Source organism: Alosa alosa, chromosome 23 (assembly GCF_017589495.1).
Source record: "Alosa alosa isolate M-15738 ecotype Scorff River chromosome 23, AALO_Geno_1.1, whole genome shotgun sequence".
Classification (NCBI taxonomy): domain Eukaryota; kingdom Metazoa; phylum Chordata; class Actinopteri; order Clupeiformes; family Clupeidae; genus Alosa; species Alosa alosa.
The window spans coordinates 15,658,007-15,674,087 of NC_063211.1; the positions used below are offsets into that span (position 1 = coordinate 15,658,007).

General features: G+C 39.4%; 3 protein-coding genes across 4 annotated transcripts; 2 read left to right on the plus strand and 1 right to left on the minus strand.

The window, feature by feature from the left end:
* The first annotated feature begins 2,578 nt into the window (after positions 1 to 2,578).
* LOC125288410 (gamma-crystallin M3-like) lies at positions 2,579 to 3,802 on the plus strand. The gene is made up of 3 exons (XM_048234754.1): positions 2,579 to 2,616; positions 2,937 to 3,185; positions 3,484 to 3,802. Exons 1-3 carry the CDS (start codon positions 2,602 to 2,604, stop codon positions 3,763 to 3,765), a joined length of 546 nt encoding a protein of 181 aa, XP_048090711.1. The 5' UTR covers positions 2,579 to 2,601; the 3' UTR covers positions 3,766 to 3,802.
* Positions 3,803 to 7,668: 3,866 nt separating this feature from the next.
* On the minus strand, positions 7,669 to 9,025 carry LOC125288352 (gamma-crystallin M3-like). The gene is made up of 3 exons (XM_048234653.1): positions 9,005 to 9,025; positions 8,365 to 8,604; positions 7,669 to 7,994 (listed from the first exon to the last, which is right to left on the minus strand). The coding sequence occupies exons 1-3, from the start codon at positions 9,011 to 9,013 to the stop codon at positions 7,716 to 7,718; spliced, it is 528 nt and encodes a 175-aa protein (XP_048090610.1). The 5' UTR covers positions 9,014 to 9,025; the 3' UTR covers positions 7,669 to 7,715.
* Positions 9,026 to 13,044: 4,019 nt separating this feature from the next.
* LOC125288535 (gamma-crystallin M2-like) lies at positions 13,045 to 14,626 on the plus strand. Of its 2 annotated transcripts, none has more exons than XM_048234986.1 (3): positions 13,045 to 13,056; positions 13,287 to 13,529; positions 14,351 to 14,626. In XM_048234986.1, exons 1-3 carry the CDS (start codon positions 13,048 to 13,050, stop codon positions 14,624 to 14,626), a joined length of 528 nt encoding a protein of 175 aa, XP_048090943.1. In that variant the 5' UTR covers positions 13,045 to 13,047. The 2 variants fall into 2 exon arrangements, with proteins under 2 accessions (XP_048090943.1, XP_048090942.1); XM_048234985.1 differs by having other exon boundaries at positions 13,048 to 13,056; positions 13,287 to 13,517.
* The last annotated feature ends 1,455 nt before the right edge of the window (positions 14,627 to 16,081 follow it).

A 16,081-nucleotide genomic window follows, 5' to 3' on the forward strand; every position in this document is an offset into this window, starting at 1 on the left:
GTCACAGCTCCATATTGTTTGCCATGAATAGCCATGGGAGGGAATACTCCTGATTGTACGTGGACTGTACAGCACAATATGGACAGGCATCAAAGTGTGTGTGTGTGTTGGGGGTGGAGGGTGGTTGGGGGGGGGGCAGTTTAGGCAGCTATTAGGATGAACGGTGGTGTTTGCATGAACCGGATTTATATCTCCCTGTTTTTTTTTTTTTATGCAAATGCAAATGTAGTCATTAAAGAAAGTTAACCCTTGTTCATGTTTGCTGTACTACAGATAGGGTACTGTTAAAAATAAGTGAATGGGTCCCTTTAAGAAAAAATACCCCCTCCAAAACAGAAATAAAACAGAAATATTTTGCTTGATATATCCCCTAAATATATGAGTAAGACACGTATATGATCTGTATTTACTATATAATATAAAAGAACAGTCTCGTAAATGAATAAACATAATTTATAAAGACATTTATTGATTCTGCTTTGCAAATTATCACGTTTCATTATATTAAAAGTAATGCAGTAATGTATTTAATGACTTAATGACTGGTTCTATTCTATAAAAGTATGTTGGCCTTAGGGATTCACTTAGAAGATTGTGCACAAACGGATAACATGATCGCAAACCAATACCACAGCTTTCATGAAAAGAAGGCCATTGTTAATACAAATGACTTCCGGAGGCTTATGATAACACATGCCCTTTTCACAAAAACAGGTCTTTGTTTTTGGAGTTCAGTGAGATAGCAAGATAGTGTACTATCTTGTTGTTGTTGTTAGAGTCCACCCGTTTGTCAAGGAAGAATCGCCATGCCAACATTTCCTTCTGCTCATTTCCCTTTCAGTTACAAAGATATAAAGATTTCTTGTGAAATCAAACATCAAACACTTATTGACAGTTGTTGACATATGTAAGACAGTTGTTGACATTTGTAAATGCATGTCAATCTGCAAATATATAGTGGCCAGAATTAAATTTAAATCTCTCACTTTGGCCTATGACACTGATTGGATCTGCTCCCTGTTATCGTAATTCAATCATCAAGATATATATCCCCAACCGCTCCCCTGCGGTCGTCTGATGAGCGTCTGTTGTGTCGACCAGCCATAAACACTAGGTCAAGACTCTTTTCCTCAGTGGTTCTTTGTTGGTGGAATGAGTTGCCCAGTGCCTTTCTTATGTGTTATGGTTTGTATATTATAGTATTTATTTATTTTCATTAGGCTATTGATTGAAGTGATATTGTGGTCTATTATTGCTATTCTCCTTAATGTAGTCTTACCAACTTTTTTAATTGTTTACTGTTAAATTTAACTTTGTTATTGTTGTTATGTGTATGTCGCTTTGGACAAAAGGGTCTGCTAAATACCATAACCATAAATATGTAAAAGCTTGGATTCACAGCATTTCGTTTTAGGTAAATAACAAAAACATTTGTTGGAAATCATGTATTTATTTTAGCCTCAAACCCCAAATAAAAAATAATGTGCAAACAAAAAAGCGTTGGGGTTACATACATCTGACAACATGCATACTATAAGGACCTTTCTTTGTACCTAAAAGTATCTTCCGTAAAGAAGAAATGAACCATTTTGCACATGCTATACATGTGTATGTGTAGGTGTTATGGGTGTGTTTTTATGTATGTGGTCTACAGTCAGGATAAAGCTATACGAGCACAGAATAAATCTTAAAATTATAAACTCTATCTGACTACATGTTGTAGTGAACTCAAGGTGTGTGCAGTGCTCGAACTACATGATTCAGATAACAATCCTGTCTTTGATGATTGCATCCATAGGTGATATGTTGCGGTGAATGCACACCACCACTAGAGAGCAGATATCTGGGATGACACAACAGGCAAAGAGCAGGCTATACATCAGTCCATCAAGCACTGAATGTAGCCATCCATAAAATGTATACACTGTACTTTTGACGCATAATACATTTACTGAATACACAGTTATACAATAAGGTATTTATATACATTCATAACTTATATTTAAAGCATTTGCAGCAAATATTTCGGTGCAAACTGGATCTCAGATTTTGGAATAGAATAGTTTCCTTATAAGGACTATTTGCTATATTTTATGTTTTGTCACTGAAAATTAAATCAGGTTTTTATCTGTTACATATGCAGACAGTAAAGGGACTTCATCTCATAAACATCTTCACATTGTTTATGTTAAATAAACATCCATGCTATTTAAATATTTATGAAAATATTGAGATAAATTATTGAAATGAATTATGATGCATAAGTAACACATCATGATGTTAATAACTTGTGCACATCTGTAGTCTGTTGTGTTCTTTAAATTAAGTTGTCTTAAGTTGACTCTAATCTGAGCACCATGTTTAAAATAATTTCCACTTTGCAGCTAGGTGAGCCTTGCCCACTCTATTTGGTAAAAAGCTTATAGTGTCACATGATTTCCATATAGAACTCCCTCCACCACAATGTACAGTGTGATGGCATGATTCAGCAAGTTTATACAATGTGCCCGCAGAGACCACAGACATCAGTTTAGCTATAAAAGAGGCAAGTGGCAACATCACCATTGCTGCACAACTTGGGAATACACCACCACCACCACCATGTCCACTGGCAGGGTAAGGCAGGGGATGAGGATTTACCAGGGACTTGTTTTATGTCTCTAGGTTTGTTCCAGAGGGTTTAGGCCTTTGCTTCTGTTATTCCCCTTGGGACAATCAAATGGCCCAATAAAAATAAGAATAAATACAAATGTATCAAAATGAATTTATTTAATTTAAAATAGAATTGATGATATTAAATGCCCCTCTTCAAACAGGCATAGAATATTTTAAATGCACAAGTACAGTTATATTAATATTTAGTATTTTACTTAAATTTGGTGAAATATCTTTAAACTTCACAAGCAAAACTGACATTTTTAAACTTTGTTTCACAGATCATCTTCTACGAGGACAGGAACTTCCAGGGCCGGTCTTATGAGACCAGCAGCGACTGCCCTGAGCTGACCTCCTACCTGAGCCGCTGCAACTCCTGCAAGGTGGAGAGCGGCTGCTTCATGGTCTACGAGCGCCCCAACTTCCAGGGCCACCAGATGATGGTGCGCAGGGGCGAGTATCCTGACAACCAGTATCTCATGGGCATGAGCATGAGCGACTGCATCAGATCCTGCCGCAACATCCCCATGGTACGTAGGGGGACAAAGATGGCTTCTCTAATGTCCTGTCCTCTCTTTTCTGCTCTTTGTTTCCCTGACGTGTCCTGACTTCTATTTTTCTCTCAGTCTGGTTTCATCACTATTGAAAAGAAATTGGAATTTATGTAATTACCTTATTTACGCAATTGAATTCACAGGGCATGGGGCTAGGTCCTAATAAGATGTATAATATCAGGATATGTGTAAAGAAACAATAGTATTTCTTCAGTGATCATGTCAATGAGCCATGGTTAGATATTGAAATTACTTTGTTACTGTGCCATCACAGCATCGTGGACCCTTCAGGATGAGGATGTACGAGAAGGAGAACTTCGGTGGACAGATGCACGAGCTGATGGACGACTGTGAGTCCGTCCAGGACCGTTTCCGCATGTCCGACATGAGGTCCTGCCACGTGATGGACGGGCACTGGCTCATGCACGAGCAGCCCCACTACCGTGGCAGGATGATGTACCTGAGGCCCGGCGAGTACAGGAACTTGGGCAGGGACATGGGCATGAGCAACCAGATGAGAATCAGCTCCATGAGACGCATCATGGACTCCTGTTAGGCGATAAGAACCGCCAATAAAAGTCTATTTTAACTCATATCTGCTTGTTGTTCTTATGATTTCATATGGTTTCATTTAAGCAGGCATAATGTTGGCTTTTTGACGCTCAGGGTAATCTGATGGTTCAATAAACAAGGCAACAAATATCATTCGTGCAGAATTATTATAGCGAACACATGTTTAAGGTCCTAGGTTTCTATCCCCTCAAATGAAACCTTCTTTTGGCATCCCAAACTTGACGTTGCATCTCACTTTAGGAGATTCCTATGTCACTGTCCACAGAAACAAAATAATTCTCAGTTATATCACTAATATATCACTAAAATATAATCTATTATAATTATAATATATAATATTATAATTATAATAGAATAGAGTGATTTATGTGCTGTTATTAGGTGCTGATCCAAAATTATTACTTTTAGCTGCCCTTATTATTTGTGAAGCATGACGCATATATTCAATCTCACTTTAGTGACTAATAGTATCCCTACGGTGTGGAAAACAGCTTTCGTTCTTCCTTTGCACAAAGGAGGTTCTGTAGAAGACTTGAATAATTACCGTCCTATCTCGAAACTTCCTTGTTTGGCAAAAATTCTAGAGGAGCTGGTGAACAAACAGATAAAAGGGTTTTTATCTACATTTAATATTTTAAATACTTATCAGTCAGGTTACAGATCGGGACACAGCACTGTGTCAGCTACCGCTAAAGTTGTAAATGACATTGTTCACGCCTTAGATAACAAGATGGTCTGTGCTGCTCTTTTTATTGATCTATCAAAAGCCTTTGATACTGTGGACCATAGGTTACTTCTAAAACGCCTTAAAATGATAGGTTTTGATGATCGGTCATGTAATTGGTTCAAGGACTATCTAACGGATAGAGTTCAAGCTGTGGTTGCGGATGGTCATCAATCACATTTCCTGAGTATTACTAAAGGTGTGCCACAGGGTTCTATTTTAGGTCCTATTTTATTTTCTCTTTTTATTAATGATTTTAGCTCTGGGATTGTTGAAAGTAAGATTCATGTATTCGCTGACGACACTATCATCTATTCAATTGCCCCTTCTGTTGAACTAGCTTTGGCAAACCTGCAATCTGATTTTAATGTTATCAAACATGCGTTTATTGACCTTAAACTACTACTTAATCCTAAAAAGACAAAGTATATGTTATATTCAAGGTTGTCGTCTCCTCCACCTGATAACGGTATTTTAACCTTAAACGGAACTTCAATTGAAAGAGTTTTAAATTATAAGTATTTGGGCATTTGGATAGATAATGTGTTGTATCACATCTCCGAACTAATAAGAAAACTGAAAGGTAAATTATCCTTTCTTTACCGGAATAGAGCTTGTTTTACTTTAAATTGTAGAAAACAACTTGTTCAGTCCACGTTCTTATCTGTTGTGGATTATGGCGATGTTATCTACATGCATGCTTCCTCTTCCGCACTGAAACCCCTCAATGCAATTTATCATTCTGCACTTCGCTTTATCACTGGTGATGGGTTTAGAACTCATCACTGTGTTTTATATGAAAATGTTGGATGGCCATCATTACCTGTAAGAAGAGAGCAACATTGCATGATTTTTATTTCTAAAGCTTACTTGGTATGTTACCTCAATATTTGACTAGTATGGTTTCCGTTAGATCTTGCAATCTGCGCACTCGTTCACAAAATGTCCTAACCTTGACTGTCCCTCATGTAGAAAGGAATTAGGAAAAACAGCTTTTGAATTTTATGCTGCCAAAAAATTGAATGATTTACAACATGCGCTGAAATTGGAAACTTTGGTTTCCTTGGAATGTTTTAGAAACCTTATTACCGGTGTTGTGCAGACTGTTTGTATGTGTGAACTATGATTGTTGCGGTAACACTTTACTTGATGGGTGAGTTCATAACACATTCATAGCAGCTGTCATAAACTGCACATAAAGTATTCATGACTGTTTCATGAGACATGACTCAACATTCATACCAAACCTTTTATGAATGTGGAAGACAGAACGATGACAACTTGTCAAAATAAAAGTCCAACAATCGCAATAAGGGTGCGTCTAGATTTCTAGGCTAGCATTGGCGTGTATTTTGTTGGAATTGAGTACTCGCATTTAAAGCAACACCAAAGAACCTTTCCACTGTCGCACGGACGCTATTTGTTTATCCAGCACTGGCTTTGCAAATAACGTTGTCCACAGACAAGGTAGAATATGTTGCATGATTTTATGAAAATACAATGTATTGCGACATCAGATGCAAGTCAAATTTGTAGTTTCTTATGTCTCATTCCATCGAACTACAGATCTGCTACCCGATCTGGCAAACTTACATAGTGCGGTTATAGCCGATAGAGGGCCGTGAAGCGAATGCAGAAGCGCCGTTCACCCTGTTACGAGTTGATGAACCACTGAAACGATTTTGGAAACATTCTTATAAGGTACAAAAAAACTCTTTGGTGTTGCTTTAAAACCTTTGTTTTGGCAAGTAACCTTATAACAAGTAGGTTGAGGTCAATTCTACTAGTTGTTTTTGAAAAATAAATCCCAGTTAGTGCATTTCTCAAAACAATTAGTACAAACTGCAATCCTGAAAAAGCATGTCACTTGCTCAAAATGTATAGTCCATTCCTCAAAAGCAAGTATTCATGTCAATGAAACTGCCAGTGTCATCAAAATGAGAAGTCTTGACACCATCGTTTATGATGGCTTTGTCATGTTTTCATTATGACAGTTTATTCTCACAGTGTTTTCCCAATGCAAAAAAAAGGTCAAACTTGGTGACACTACCTGAACATGCTCAAGACAGCACTATACAAGTTGTATTTTGACAAGTTGTTGTTGTTCTGTCTTCCACATTCATGAAAGGTTTGGTATGAATGTTGAGTCATGTCTCATGAAACAGCAATAAATGCTTTATGTGCAGTTCATGACAGCAAACTCAGTAAAGTGTTACCCAATTTATTAGCTAGAAATGATGCCACATGTCTACATTCAATGCTATTTCAGCCACTTCGAAAGTTTGTTTAGATCCAGTGATTCTGCCGTCATGGAAATGCTACGTCAGACTTCGGTACTCTATAACAGAAGCGTTATGTCATAAACGTTTATGACTTGTTTATGACATGTTCATGACAGTCTCATGTCACTCACTCACATGACAGTGTCATGTCAACACTCTTTTGTCAATGTTATAAAACAGCAGAGAATTGTATGAAAGCAACTGATACATGTCCAAAAGAATTTGCAATTTGTTCAGAGGAAGGGGAAATTGCTACTATGATGTGTACAAATGACTAAATGTTGTGGAGGTTGAACTAATAGTTATGAGAATTTTCATTCTGATCTGAGAAAAGCACCAAAGCGACTGAGAAAAACTGTAGGCCTATTGTAAATTGTAGGTTACACCTTAGAGTTGGGAGTTTGATTGCAAGAGACTGGACAAGATTCACATTTCTATGTTGTGTGGGGGTGAAGACTATTCAACAGAGACCCATTATAATACATTTTGATCAACATGACAAGCAATATATAATGTAGAAAACAGCAGAGAATTGTACATAATCATTTGCATGGATGTACCAAAACATTTGCAACTTGTTCAAAGAAATGAGAAACTGCTTTTTTGATGTGCACAAGTGACACAATGATGTGAAGATTGAACAGGTTTTAAGAATTTCAATTCCGAGCTGAGAAATGTACCAAAAGCGACTGAGAAAAACTGTAATATGACATTGTACCTCTCTGTTTTATATTACAATATCTTGTTTTTTATTTAGCCTCTTACTCTCTTTTCTTCCATCCTTCCTACCATCCTTCATTCTTTCTTTCATTCTGTCTTCCTTCCTTTCTTTGTTTTTACATTACAATAACAACAGTAAAAAGATGAAAGCAGTCAGGTATTGATTGAAACTAGTGATTTTATTTTATTCAGACACAAGGCCATGCTCTAGCAGGAGTCCATGATGCGTCTCATGGAGCTGACCCTGTTCATGCTGCTCATGCCCATGTCTCTCCAGTTGCGGTACTCGCCGGGCCTCAGGTACATCATCTTGCCACGGTAGTGGGGCTGCTCGTACATGAGCCAGTGGCCATCCAGCACGTTGCAGGACTGCATGTCGGACATGCGGTAGCGCTCCTGGATGGACTCACAGTCTTCCATCAGCTCGTGCATCTGCCCGCCGAAGTTCTCCCTCTCGTACATCCTCATCCTGTAAGAACCTCTGTGCTGCATTGGGAGAAGGGGAAAGAGAAGGGACGTGAGACTCTGAACTGCTTTAACTGCTTTGCACTTCTGTCACCCTAAATTCTCATTCATTATAATCAATAAATGGCACACAACATTTTGTCTCTTTCTCTGTCTCTACAGTTTTCAATAGATAGATAGATAGATAGATACACAGATAGATAAATACAGAAATACAGATAGATTGATTTATATATTGATATATTGATAGATAGATAGATAGATAGATAGATAGATAGATAGATAAATAGATAGATTGATAGATAGATAGATAGATAGATAGATAGATAGATAGATAGATAGATAGAATTGTTCAATTATATCATCAGAAGTAACTCAGGTGTGACCGAACCTGTGGAATGAGGCGACAGGATTTGATGGAGTCGCTCATGCCCATGCGCTGGTAGTCGGAGTACTCGCCCCTCCTAACAAAGTACTGCTGGCCCATGAAGTTAGGATGGTCATACACCATGAAGCAGCCGCTCTCCACCTTGCAGGAGTTGCAGCGGCTCAGGTAGGGAGAAAGCTCGGGGCAGTCGCTGCTGCACTCATAGGAGCGTCCCTGGAAGTTCCTGTCCTCGTAGAAGATGATCTGAAAGCAATCATGTACGATGGGTGTTTAGCACAGTACAGTAAAGGCATTACTACACAGCTGTATTACCTGTTTTAGCCTTTACTTCAGAAGCTTTAACTTTCTCGAACGTATGATGCCTTTAATTAAAAAATACTATTTTGTAATGGCAAATATACTCAACAGCAAGTTATATCTGTTTAATGTAAATAAAGCACAAAGCTGTCTTTCAAATAACTGAGAGGACAAAATGTGAGAAAAAAAATAAAATAAATGTATCTCTGCAAGAACCCTTTTATCTGTCAATAGCAGACTAAAGCCAACAAATCATTTCAATCCCCCATGGCCGTGAAAGATTAACAACTGTAAATAAATGTCAAAGCAATAGACACAACGTTGAGTGCATTTGCCTCTGACATACCTTGCCCATGTTTGATGCTGGCTCTGGGATGTTGTCCAACTAGCTGTCGTCCACTGTCTGCCTTTATACTTAATAGGCTTTGCTGTGCCTTTTTGTCATTCAAATCTCTGAACTTGATGAATAAGCAAGATGCTCTTTACTGTTAATTTGGTTCTGTATCAGAGTCCATAGAAACACACAGAGGTTTGGACGCCATCCATCAGGAGGCCTGACGCTCACAGCTCCCACTGCCATGACACAAGTTGAACTACTGCCCTGTGGTCATCCAGAACAGAACAGAATGGACACAGTTATCATGTATGGGACGGGCCATTACTGGACATTTCCAAGAATTTCTCTTATACATGCAGTACATTTTATTCCATAATAAAATTTAAATAAGCATCCTCGGCAATATATGTTGCCAGTCTTTGATTAACAGTATATGACTTTCTGTATGAGTTTAGTCAACTGAAGGAGTTTAGTGCACTTTAATTGAAAGGTGTTAGTCCATATGGAGGCCCAGAGGTCAATGGGGTGACGGTAAAGTAGAAACTTCCCCACAATGAATGACTTTTATTGAGTGCTTTTAGAAATGACTTCTCAATCAGTGGTGCTGCGATGGAAACAATGTGTCTGTTGCCATGACAGCCGATTTATGTATGGGGCGGATAAACAATTGTTCAGGGTGACAGACAAGGTCACCAGGTCATGTTTGGAGTTGGCTTCCATGACTCAGGCCAAACCAGGTGATTTGTTTGGGTTCTCACCAGAGAGAGAGAGAGAGAGTGTGAGAAGCAGACACCCACTGCTCTCTTTGTCATACAGTACAGTCATGTAAACATTATGCAATTGGCACAATAACTTAACCCAAATGGATGCTGTGTTTTGCATTTTGTTTTAAAAAATGTATATAGTGAAGATTAACCACTTGATGTAGATGTTATACTGTTCAAATACACACTATGAATACCAACATAGTCTTCCAATTACAACAAAGTGTATGAGCAATGTTGATTTGTATTACAGGCTTATATGTGTGTATACCAAACATCTACCACCTCATATTCAAATTGTCAGGGAGCTAAAAAGAGTGAACAACCATACAAATGTGTACAGAAGTAGAACTTTCACCTTATCCTGCGTCATCTCTCTTAAGCCCTCCTCATATAGCACATAGGCACCAACAAGAGATGCATGCTGTGCTTTCAACATTAGATAACATCAGATTCCATTGTTTTCAATACAACCCTGCACACCATCACCAAATCCTTTTGGCGCCGTGGTATATAGGATTCAGTTCATTTCTTTTTTAGTCAGTGTCCCTCAATAAAATCCATTGTTTATTGAATGATTGAAAATTAAAGATTTCAGTGTGTTGGGCGACCGCCCCTTCTGGTGCCCCCATGATTGAAATAAACCCTCAAAGCCCTCAAAAATGTCTTGAAATGTTCAAAAATACGGCGGTTTTTCATAGATCTCTGTTTCTCAAGGTCAACAAGTAAGGTCAACCCCCCCACACACACAGACACACAAAACAATTGGTAAAGCAGCCAGGCAGCTACAGCGCTACACTCTGGGGCCATGAACATACAGGCTCATGAACCCTCCAGAGTGTAGCAGTGTAACTGTCTTGAAGCTGTAACTGTTTGCTGCAGCTATTCTAGCTAGGTAAAGATTATTGTTTTCGGATTTTTTATGTACCGACAGTACTCGTGACCTCGAGAATCGGAGATATATGAAGTTTTCTCCTTTAGAAGTAGCTTATAGTAACTTGTAGTTTTGCTCACTACATTTTGCCTATCACTGGTCTTAATGAATGCCCTTCTAGTGTTGTAAACATAATGCAACATCCTATAAGGTGCCCCTTAAAATGGTCTATACTTGGCGTTCCCTATGTGTGCCCTTCCATTGGAAACGGGTACCATTCTGGAGTGGCCTCTCTATGCTAAAAAATGCCAGTGTTCCAAAGGGTGCCATTTTCAGTACCAAATGCAGTTGAATGCAGCCCTATACATTATTGTACTACATGTGAGAAAACATAAAGAAGTGCCAAACATAGGTGCTTCTCTAGTGGATAAAAATGTGATGCAGTGAAGTAAAGGGTGTCCCTACTTCTATCGATTTAGGGACATTTCCTAATAGATACCCCTGCAGTGCAAAATATGTGATAAATAGGTGCCTTGGAATAAACGTCATGTTCCCTACTGAGGCAAATCATGAAGTGCCCACTCAGATAGCTCTGCATCACTATGAAGTGCCCTTGCAATGGAAAGGAACAAATCCCAGTAAAATGAGATACCCTACAGTCAGAGATGGATTACTGAATGGGTCTCAGGGCTCAGGGGGCTCTGAGGCCCAAGCCTCTGCGTGAGGTCACTACTATGATCTCCACCCCTCATATCTAAATAGGGCCCCTCAGTCAAATAACATGGATTCTGTGAGATGTCTTAATTGGGCCCCTCAATCATATACCATGGGTTATGTTATTCACCCCTGATATCTGAATGGGCCCCTCAGTCAAATAACACTGTGCTGTGTGTGATAATGCTGCTTTTTAATCGGCATCATTTTCACAGCAAAATGCCTTAAATCTGTTGATGGTTGTGTCACATTTGTATATCTCAATCTGTCCATTTCTTTCCACAAAAAAGATCATTAAAAGAGTTATTTTTAAAAATTCTTACGTGCCCCCCAGCTTAGCTGAGCAACCAACTTTATGAGGTGTGACCTTTTCATATCTGTGCCCAGGGGCACATTGGCTCATTATCTGTCCATGCTTGAAACATCATAACTTTTTGCATGGGGTTGGGACCCCATGTTGTGAGATAGGTGCCCTTTTTGTTTTTGCGCCCCTGCCCTTCAAGAAGTCTGAGCCCGCCACTGGTGAAGAGAGTAAGTCTGTGCACCCTCTGGAGGCAATACATGGAGACAACAGCCTGAGAGGCATGGTGCAAGTCGACACAGACGTGAATACATAGGAACGGAGACACTGCTGGGATACAGATGAAATTTAATACAAGCCAGAAAGTAGCAGAGTTCTAATACATCAAGATAAAAAAATATTAACTTACATTCTCTGCATTAATTCAATTGTGTGCCAGGATTGTCTGATACGTGTCGTATATGCTGCAACTTTTGAATTTGCCAGGCTGTATCACAGGCACAGCACTCATGTTGTCTAGCAACTAATGAAACATGACCACATCTTTTCATGCCATCAATAGAGTATTTATTTTTCCCTGATAAACACAATTGATATCTTACAGTATGAATACTTCAACAAAAAAAGAGACAGCGACAGGATTCAAATATTGAAAATGCAATGCAAATACAATAATTTAAGACTGTATATCTCAACAGGATATGAGAGTGAAAAAATGCTATTGTGTAGATAGATCCTTTCAACTGTTTCTTTATAGTCCTCCACTCCACAAAAGAGATGAAATGACATTCTAACATTCAAACAAGTTCCAGGTTTATCTTTCTCAGCAGTTACTCACACTGGAGGAAACGCTGAACTGTTTGCAAACTAGTATTTGTCATGTTCTTGGCTCAGCGCCCTGGACAGCAACAGAGGGTTTTCCTGATCCACTCAGACTCCGACTCTAACATAGCATGTAGGTCTCATCTCACACACCATACTGCATACATCCTCATCTGCACCAGACATTTCCACCAGGGCATTCTGTACAAGCCCATGTATGTGATGAAACACCATAAATATTGAATGATATCAATATAATCAGAAGTAATGCATGTCAAAAAGCATGTTAGTGGTTGAGATGTGGGTATGATCCTGGAACAGTGACTGACTGAGAGAGTGTGATGACAATGGCTGGCAGTGTATATGCCTTTATAGGGCTTTCCTCTGTGCTCTGCCAGTTGTTTAATACAGTGTCATTAAATTGTGACAAAGAGATATCAAACTTGAACAAATCATTTGCTGATATGCAAATCAAGGCAATTTAGTTAACAATTGCTTTTGGCGGTCAGCACATTTTGTTTACAGATAAATACCTTGACAGCTACAGAGGCTGAGAAGGAGCTCCACCATATCCAAAATGGGAAAAGTAAGTCCTACTTTAACGAGGAGTGGAAAAACAGGGACTTGATTACTGTACTCAGTGGTAGATATAGGGAGACTTGGGAACTCAGTCAACTCCATGACTCAATGCCTTCAGATTTTATTACATTACATGTAGTCTCTCTTAAGTCTCTCTAATTCTCTTTCCCTCTCTCTCTCTCTCTCTCTCTCTCTCTCTCTCTCTCTCTCGTTCTCATCCTCCCCTCCTCTCTCCAGATCACATTCTTTGAGGAGAAGAATTTCCAGGGCCGTTGCTATGACTGCAACAGTGACTGTCCAGACCTGCGCTCCTACTTCTCCCGCTGTAACTCCATCCGCGTGGTCAGCGGCGCCTGGGTCCTCTACGAGCACCCCAACTACAAGGGCTACCAGTACATCCTAAGCCCCAGCGAGTACCCCGACTACCAGCAGTGGATGGGTTTCAACGACAGTGTCAAATCCTGCCGCGTTATCAAAAACGTAAGACGCACACCCATGCTGCATGTCTAAAAAAAAAAACTGTGAGGGAATTTACTGTCTTACAGGATATAAAGGGGTAAAATGTTAAACCAGCTGGTGTTAATATGATGTATTGGATTAGTTTGGGCTGTTTTTTTTTGGGGCTTTTTTTTATGTTAGGCCAATTTTGTATGAATTCTTTATAGTCTGAATATGCTGTACAGATTCCTACTGGCCCAAAAGTCTGAAGCACAAGTTATATGACTATGAAAACATTAGGGTGAAGGGCAAGGCTCTAGACCTGTGTCAGTGCTGTCATCCATTTACCTTAGATGTATCTATTCCAGGTTTTATGCCAGTATTGTGCCAGTTTAGCCTAATTGCTGGATAGTTGTCCCTATCATTGATGGAATGTCAGTGAAAGCACCATCATGGTCTTTATCCAGCAAAAGCCAGTAGACAATAACCGCAGACAAAAGGGCCATTTTTTGGCAGAGGTTTACTCCAAACTCATCACACATGCCAAGAAACTCTTTAAAGGGGAACACTCGAGAATTTGAGAGAAAACCATGACAAACCTCTGGCCTAACCAGGTCATCAAAGAGTCAAAATAACGATTTGTCTCGAATAGATAGATAGATAGATAGATAGATAGATAGATAGATAGATAGATAGATACTTTATTGATGTCTTCATTCAGAAACTAACCGTTTAACAGGATTAATCATAATCATTAATTACATCTATAGAATAGACTGTAATATCATGTTCATGCTGATGGACCTCACCCATTGAATGTTGTTTTGTTTTGGTATTTCCACTATCTCTGCATGCACTAACAGGTCTATGGCAATGCTTGGAAGTTGAGGCTCTACGAGCGCCCTGACTTTGCAGGCCAGATGGTGGAGTACTCTGATGACTGTCCGTCAGTGCAAGAGGCCCTCAAGTTCCGCGAAGTCTTCTCCTGCATGGTCACCCATGGAGCCTGGTGCTTTTACGAGCACCCCAACTACAGGGGGCGCCAGTACTTCCTCGAGCGCGGCGAGTACAGGAAGTTCTCCGACTGGGGGGCCCAGTCTCCTGACGTTGGTTCCTTCCGCAGGATCACTGACTTCTAAAACCCCGCCACCTCACCCACCACCTCTGTGCAGATCCATGTTGATCTGATGAGCGAACCCAGTTCTAATACAAATAAAACTCCTGCAAAGCAAAATGTGTCCAGGAATTTGTTAGCACTAAGTATTAGTATACTCTTTTGATCCCGTGAGGGAAATTTGGTCTCTGCATTTATCCCAATCCGTAAATTAGTGAAACACACTCAGCACACACTAATCCCGGCGCAGTGAGCTGCCTGCAACAACAGCGGCGCTCGGGGAGCAGTGAGGGGTTAGGTGCTCAAGGGCACTTCAGCCATGCCTACTGATCAGGGTTCGAACCATCAACCCTCCAGTTACAAGTCCGAAGTGCTAACCAGTAGGCCATGGCTGCCCCTTGTTATTGCCAAATTAATGTGGTGGCATATAAATGCATTCACCATGATCCGGAAAGGTCAAAAGGGTCCTCTGATCTATGGACTCTGACTAAGTCATGAAATCCTAATAACATATATATTGTCGAGATCATGCTATCTATCAATTTTCTGATGAAATGAAATCTCTCAAAATACATAGAAATAAATATGAAAATGAATGAAATAAATAAGTGATATACTTAAATTGACAGTAAAGCAGTGCTCATATTCCTGAACAGTGCAGCACAAACATCCACTCCACTGATATCCCTCACTACTGGGACCGCCTGGCTTTAGGCTGAATGGACTGCTACAAATGAGGGTTCTGTATTCAAGAATGACTTTAGCGATGCAAAATGCGGACAGCTCCCCAGCAGTGCATTTGACCACGCAAACTGATACATTACTGTTGACCCAAAGACGTTCAAAGACATTTCTTAAAAAAAACAATCTTACATTCAGTTAGTGAAAAGGATGGCGACACTTCAAATAGCATATCCTTTTCAACAATTAATCAACTCTGGTAACGATTTGGTTTAGGGAACACATGTTAACCATCAATATATAATTATTGTGTCTGTATTAAGCATCATTGCACATTTATTAGGTCGTTATTGAACAATTTCTTATTCTTGGTAATAAGCAACTAGTTTGTCTTGATCTAACTTTGCTGATATAATATGGATCAAAACGAGAGTTTATAGACTCCTAATACACTCCAATATGTGCACATTAAACCGGGTAAATATAAGTAAGCATAATTATTTATCCGTCACACACACTTCCACATTAAAACGGCATATTTCAACACAGGAAATAATGCTTTTCAAAAATTGCTCTCTGAGGTGCGTACATTTTAAAACTCTGGCTTTGCGTTGAAGTATGTACAGTAAAAAATGCAAAATTTCAGATACGACAACGTGCGGTTGCTGTGATATTTAGAAAATGTAGTGTAACACCACCAACAACAAACTCTTCTACAGTACATGTATGGGATTTCAGTGTTTCAGTGTGGACGCAAAACTTTTGAAAAACAATATGAAAATGTTAATGTGGAGGGAGA

Excerpts from the sequence above, each read along its gene's own strand:
- LOC125288535 (XM_048234986.1), top strand. Across the intron at positions 13,530-14,350 it reads CCTGCCGCGTTATCAAAAAC|GTCTATGGCAATGCTTGGAA; the intron begins GTAAGACGCACA and ends ATGCACTAACAG.
- LOC125288410 (XM_048234754.1), top strand. Across the intron at positions 3,186-3,483 it reads CCTGCCGCAACATCCCCATG|CATCGTGGACCCTTCAGGAT; the intron begins GTACGTAGGGGG and ends GTGCCATCACAG.
- LOC125288352 (XM_048234653.1), bottom strand. Across the intron at positions 7,995-8,364 it reads CCTGTCGCCTCATTCCACAG|CACAGAGGTTCTTACAGGAT; the intron begins GTTCGGTCACAC and ends CTCCCAATGCAG.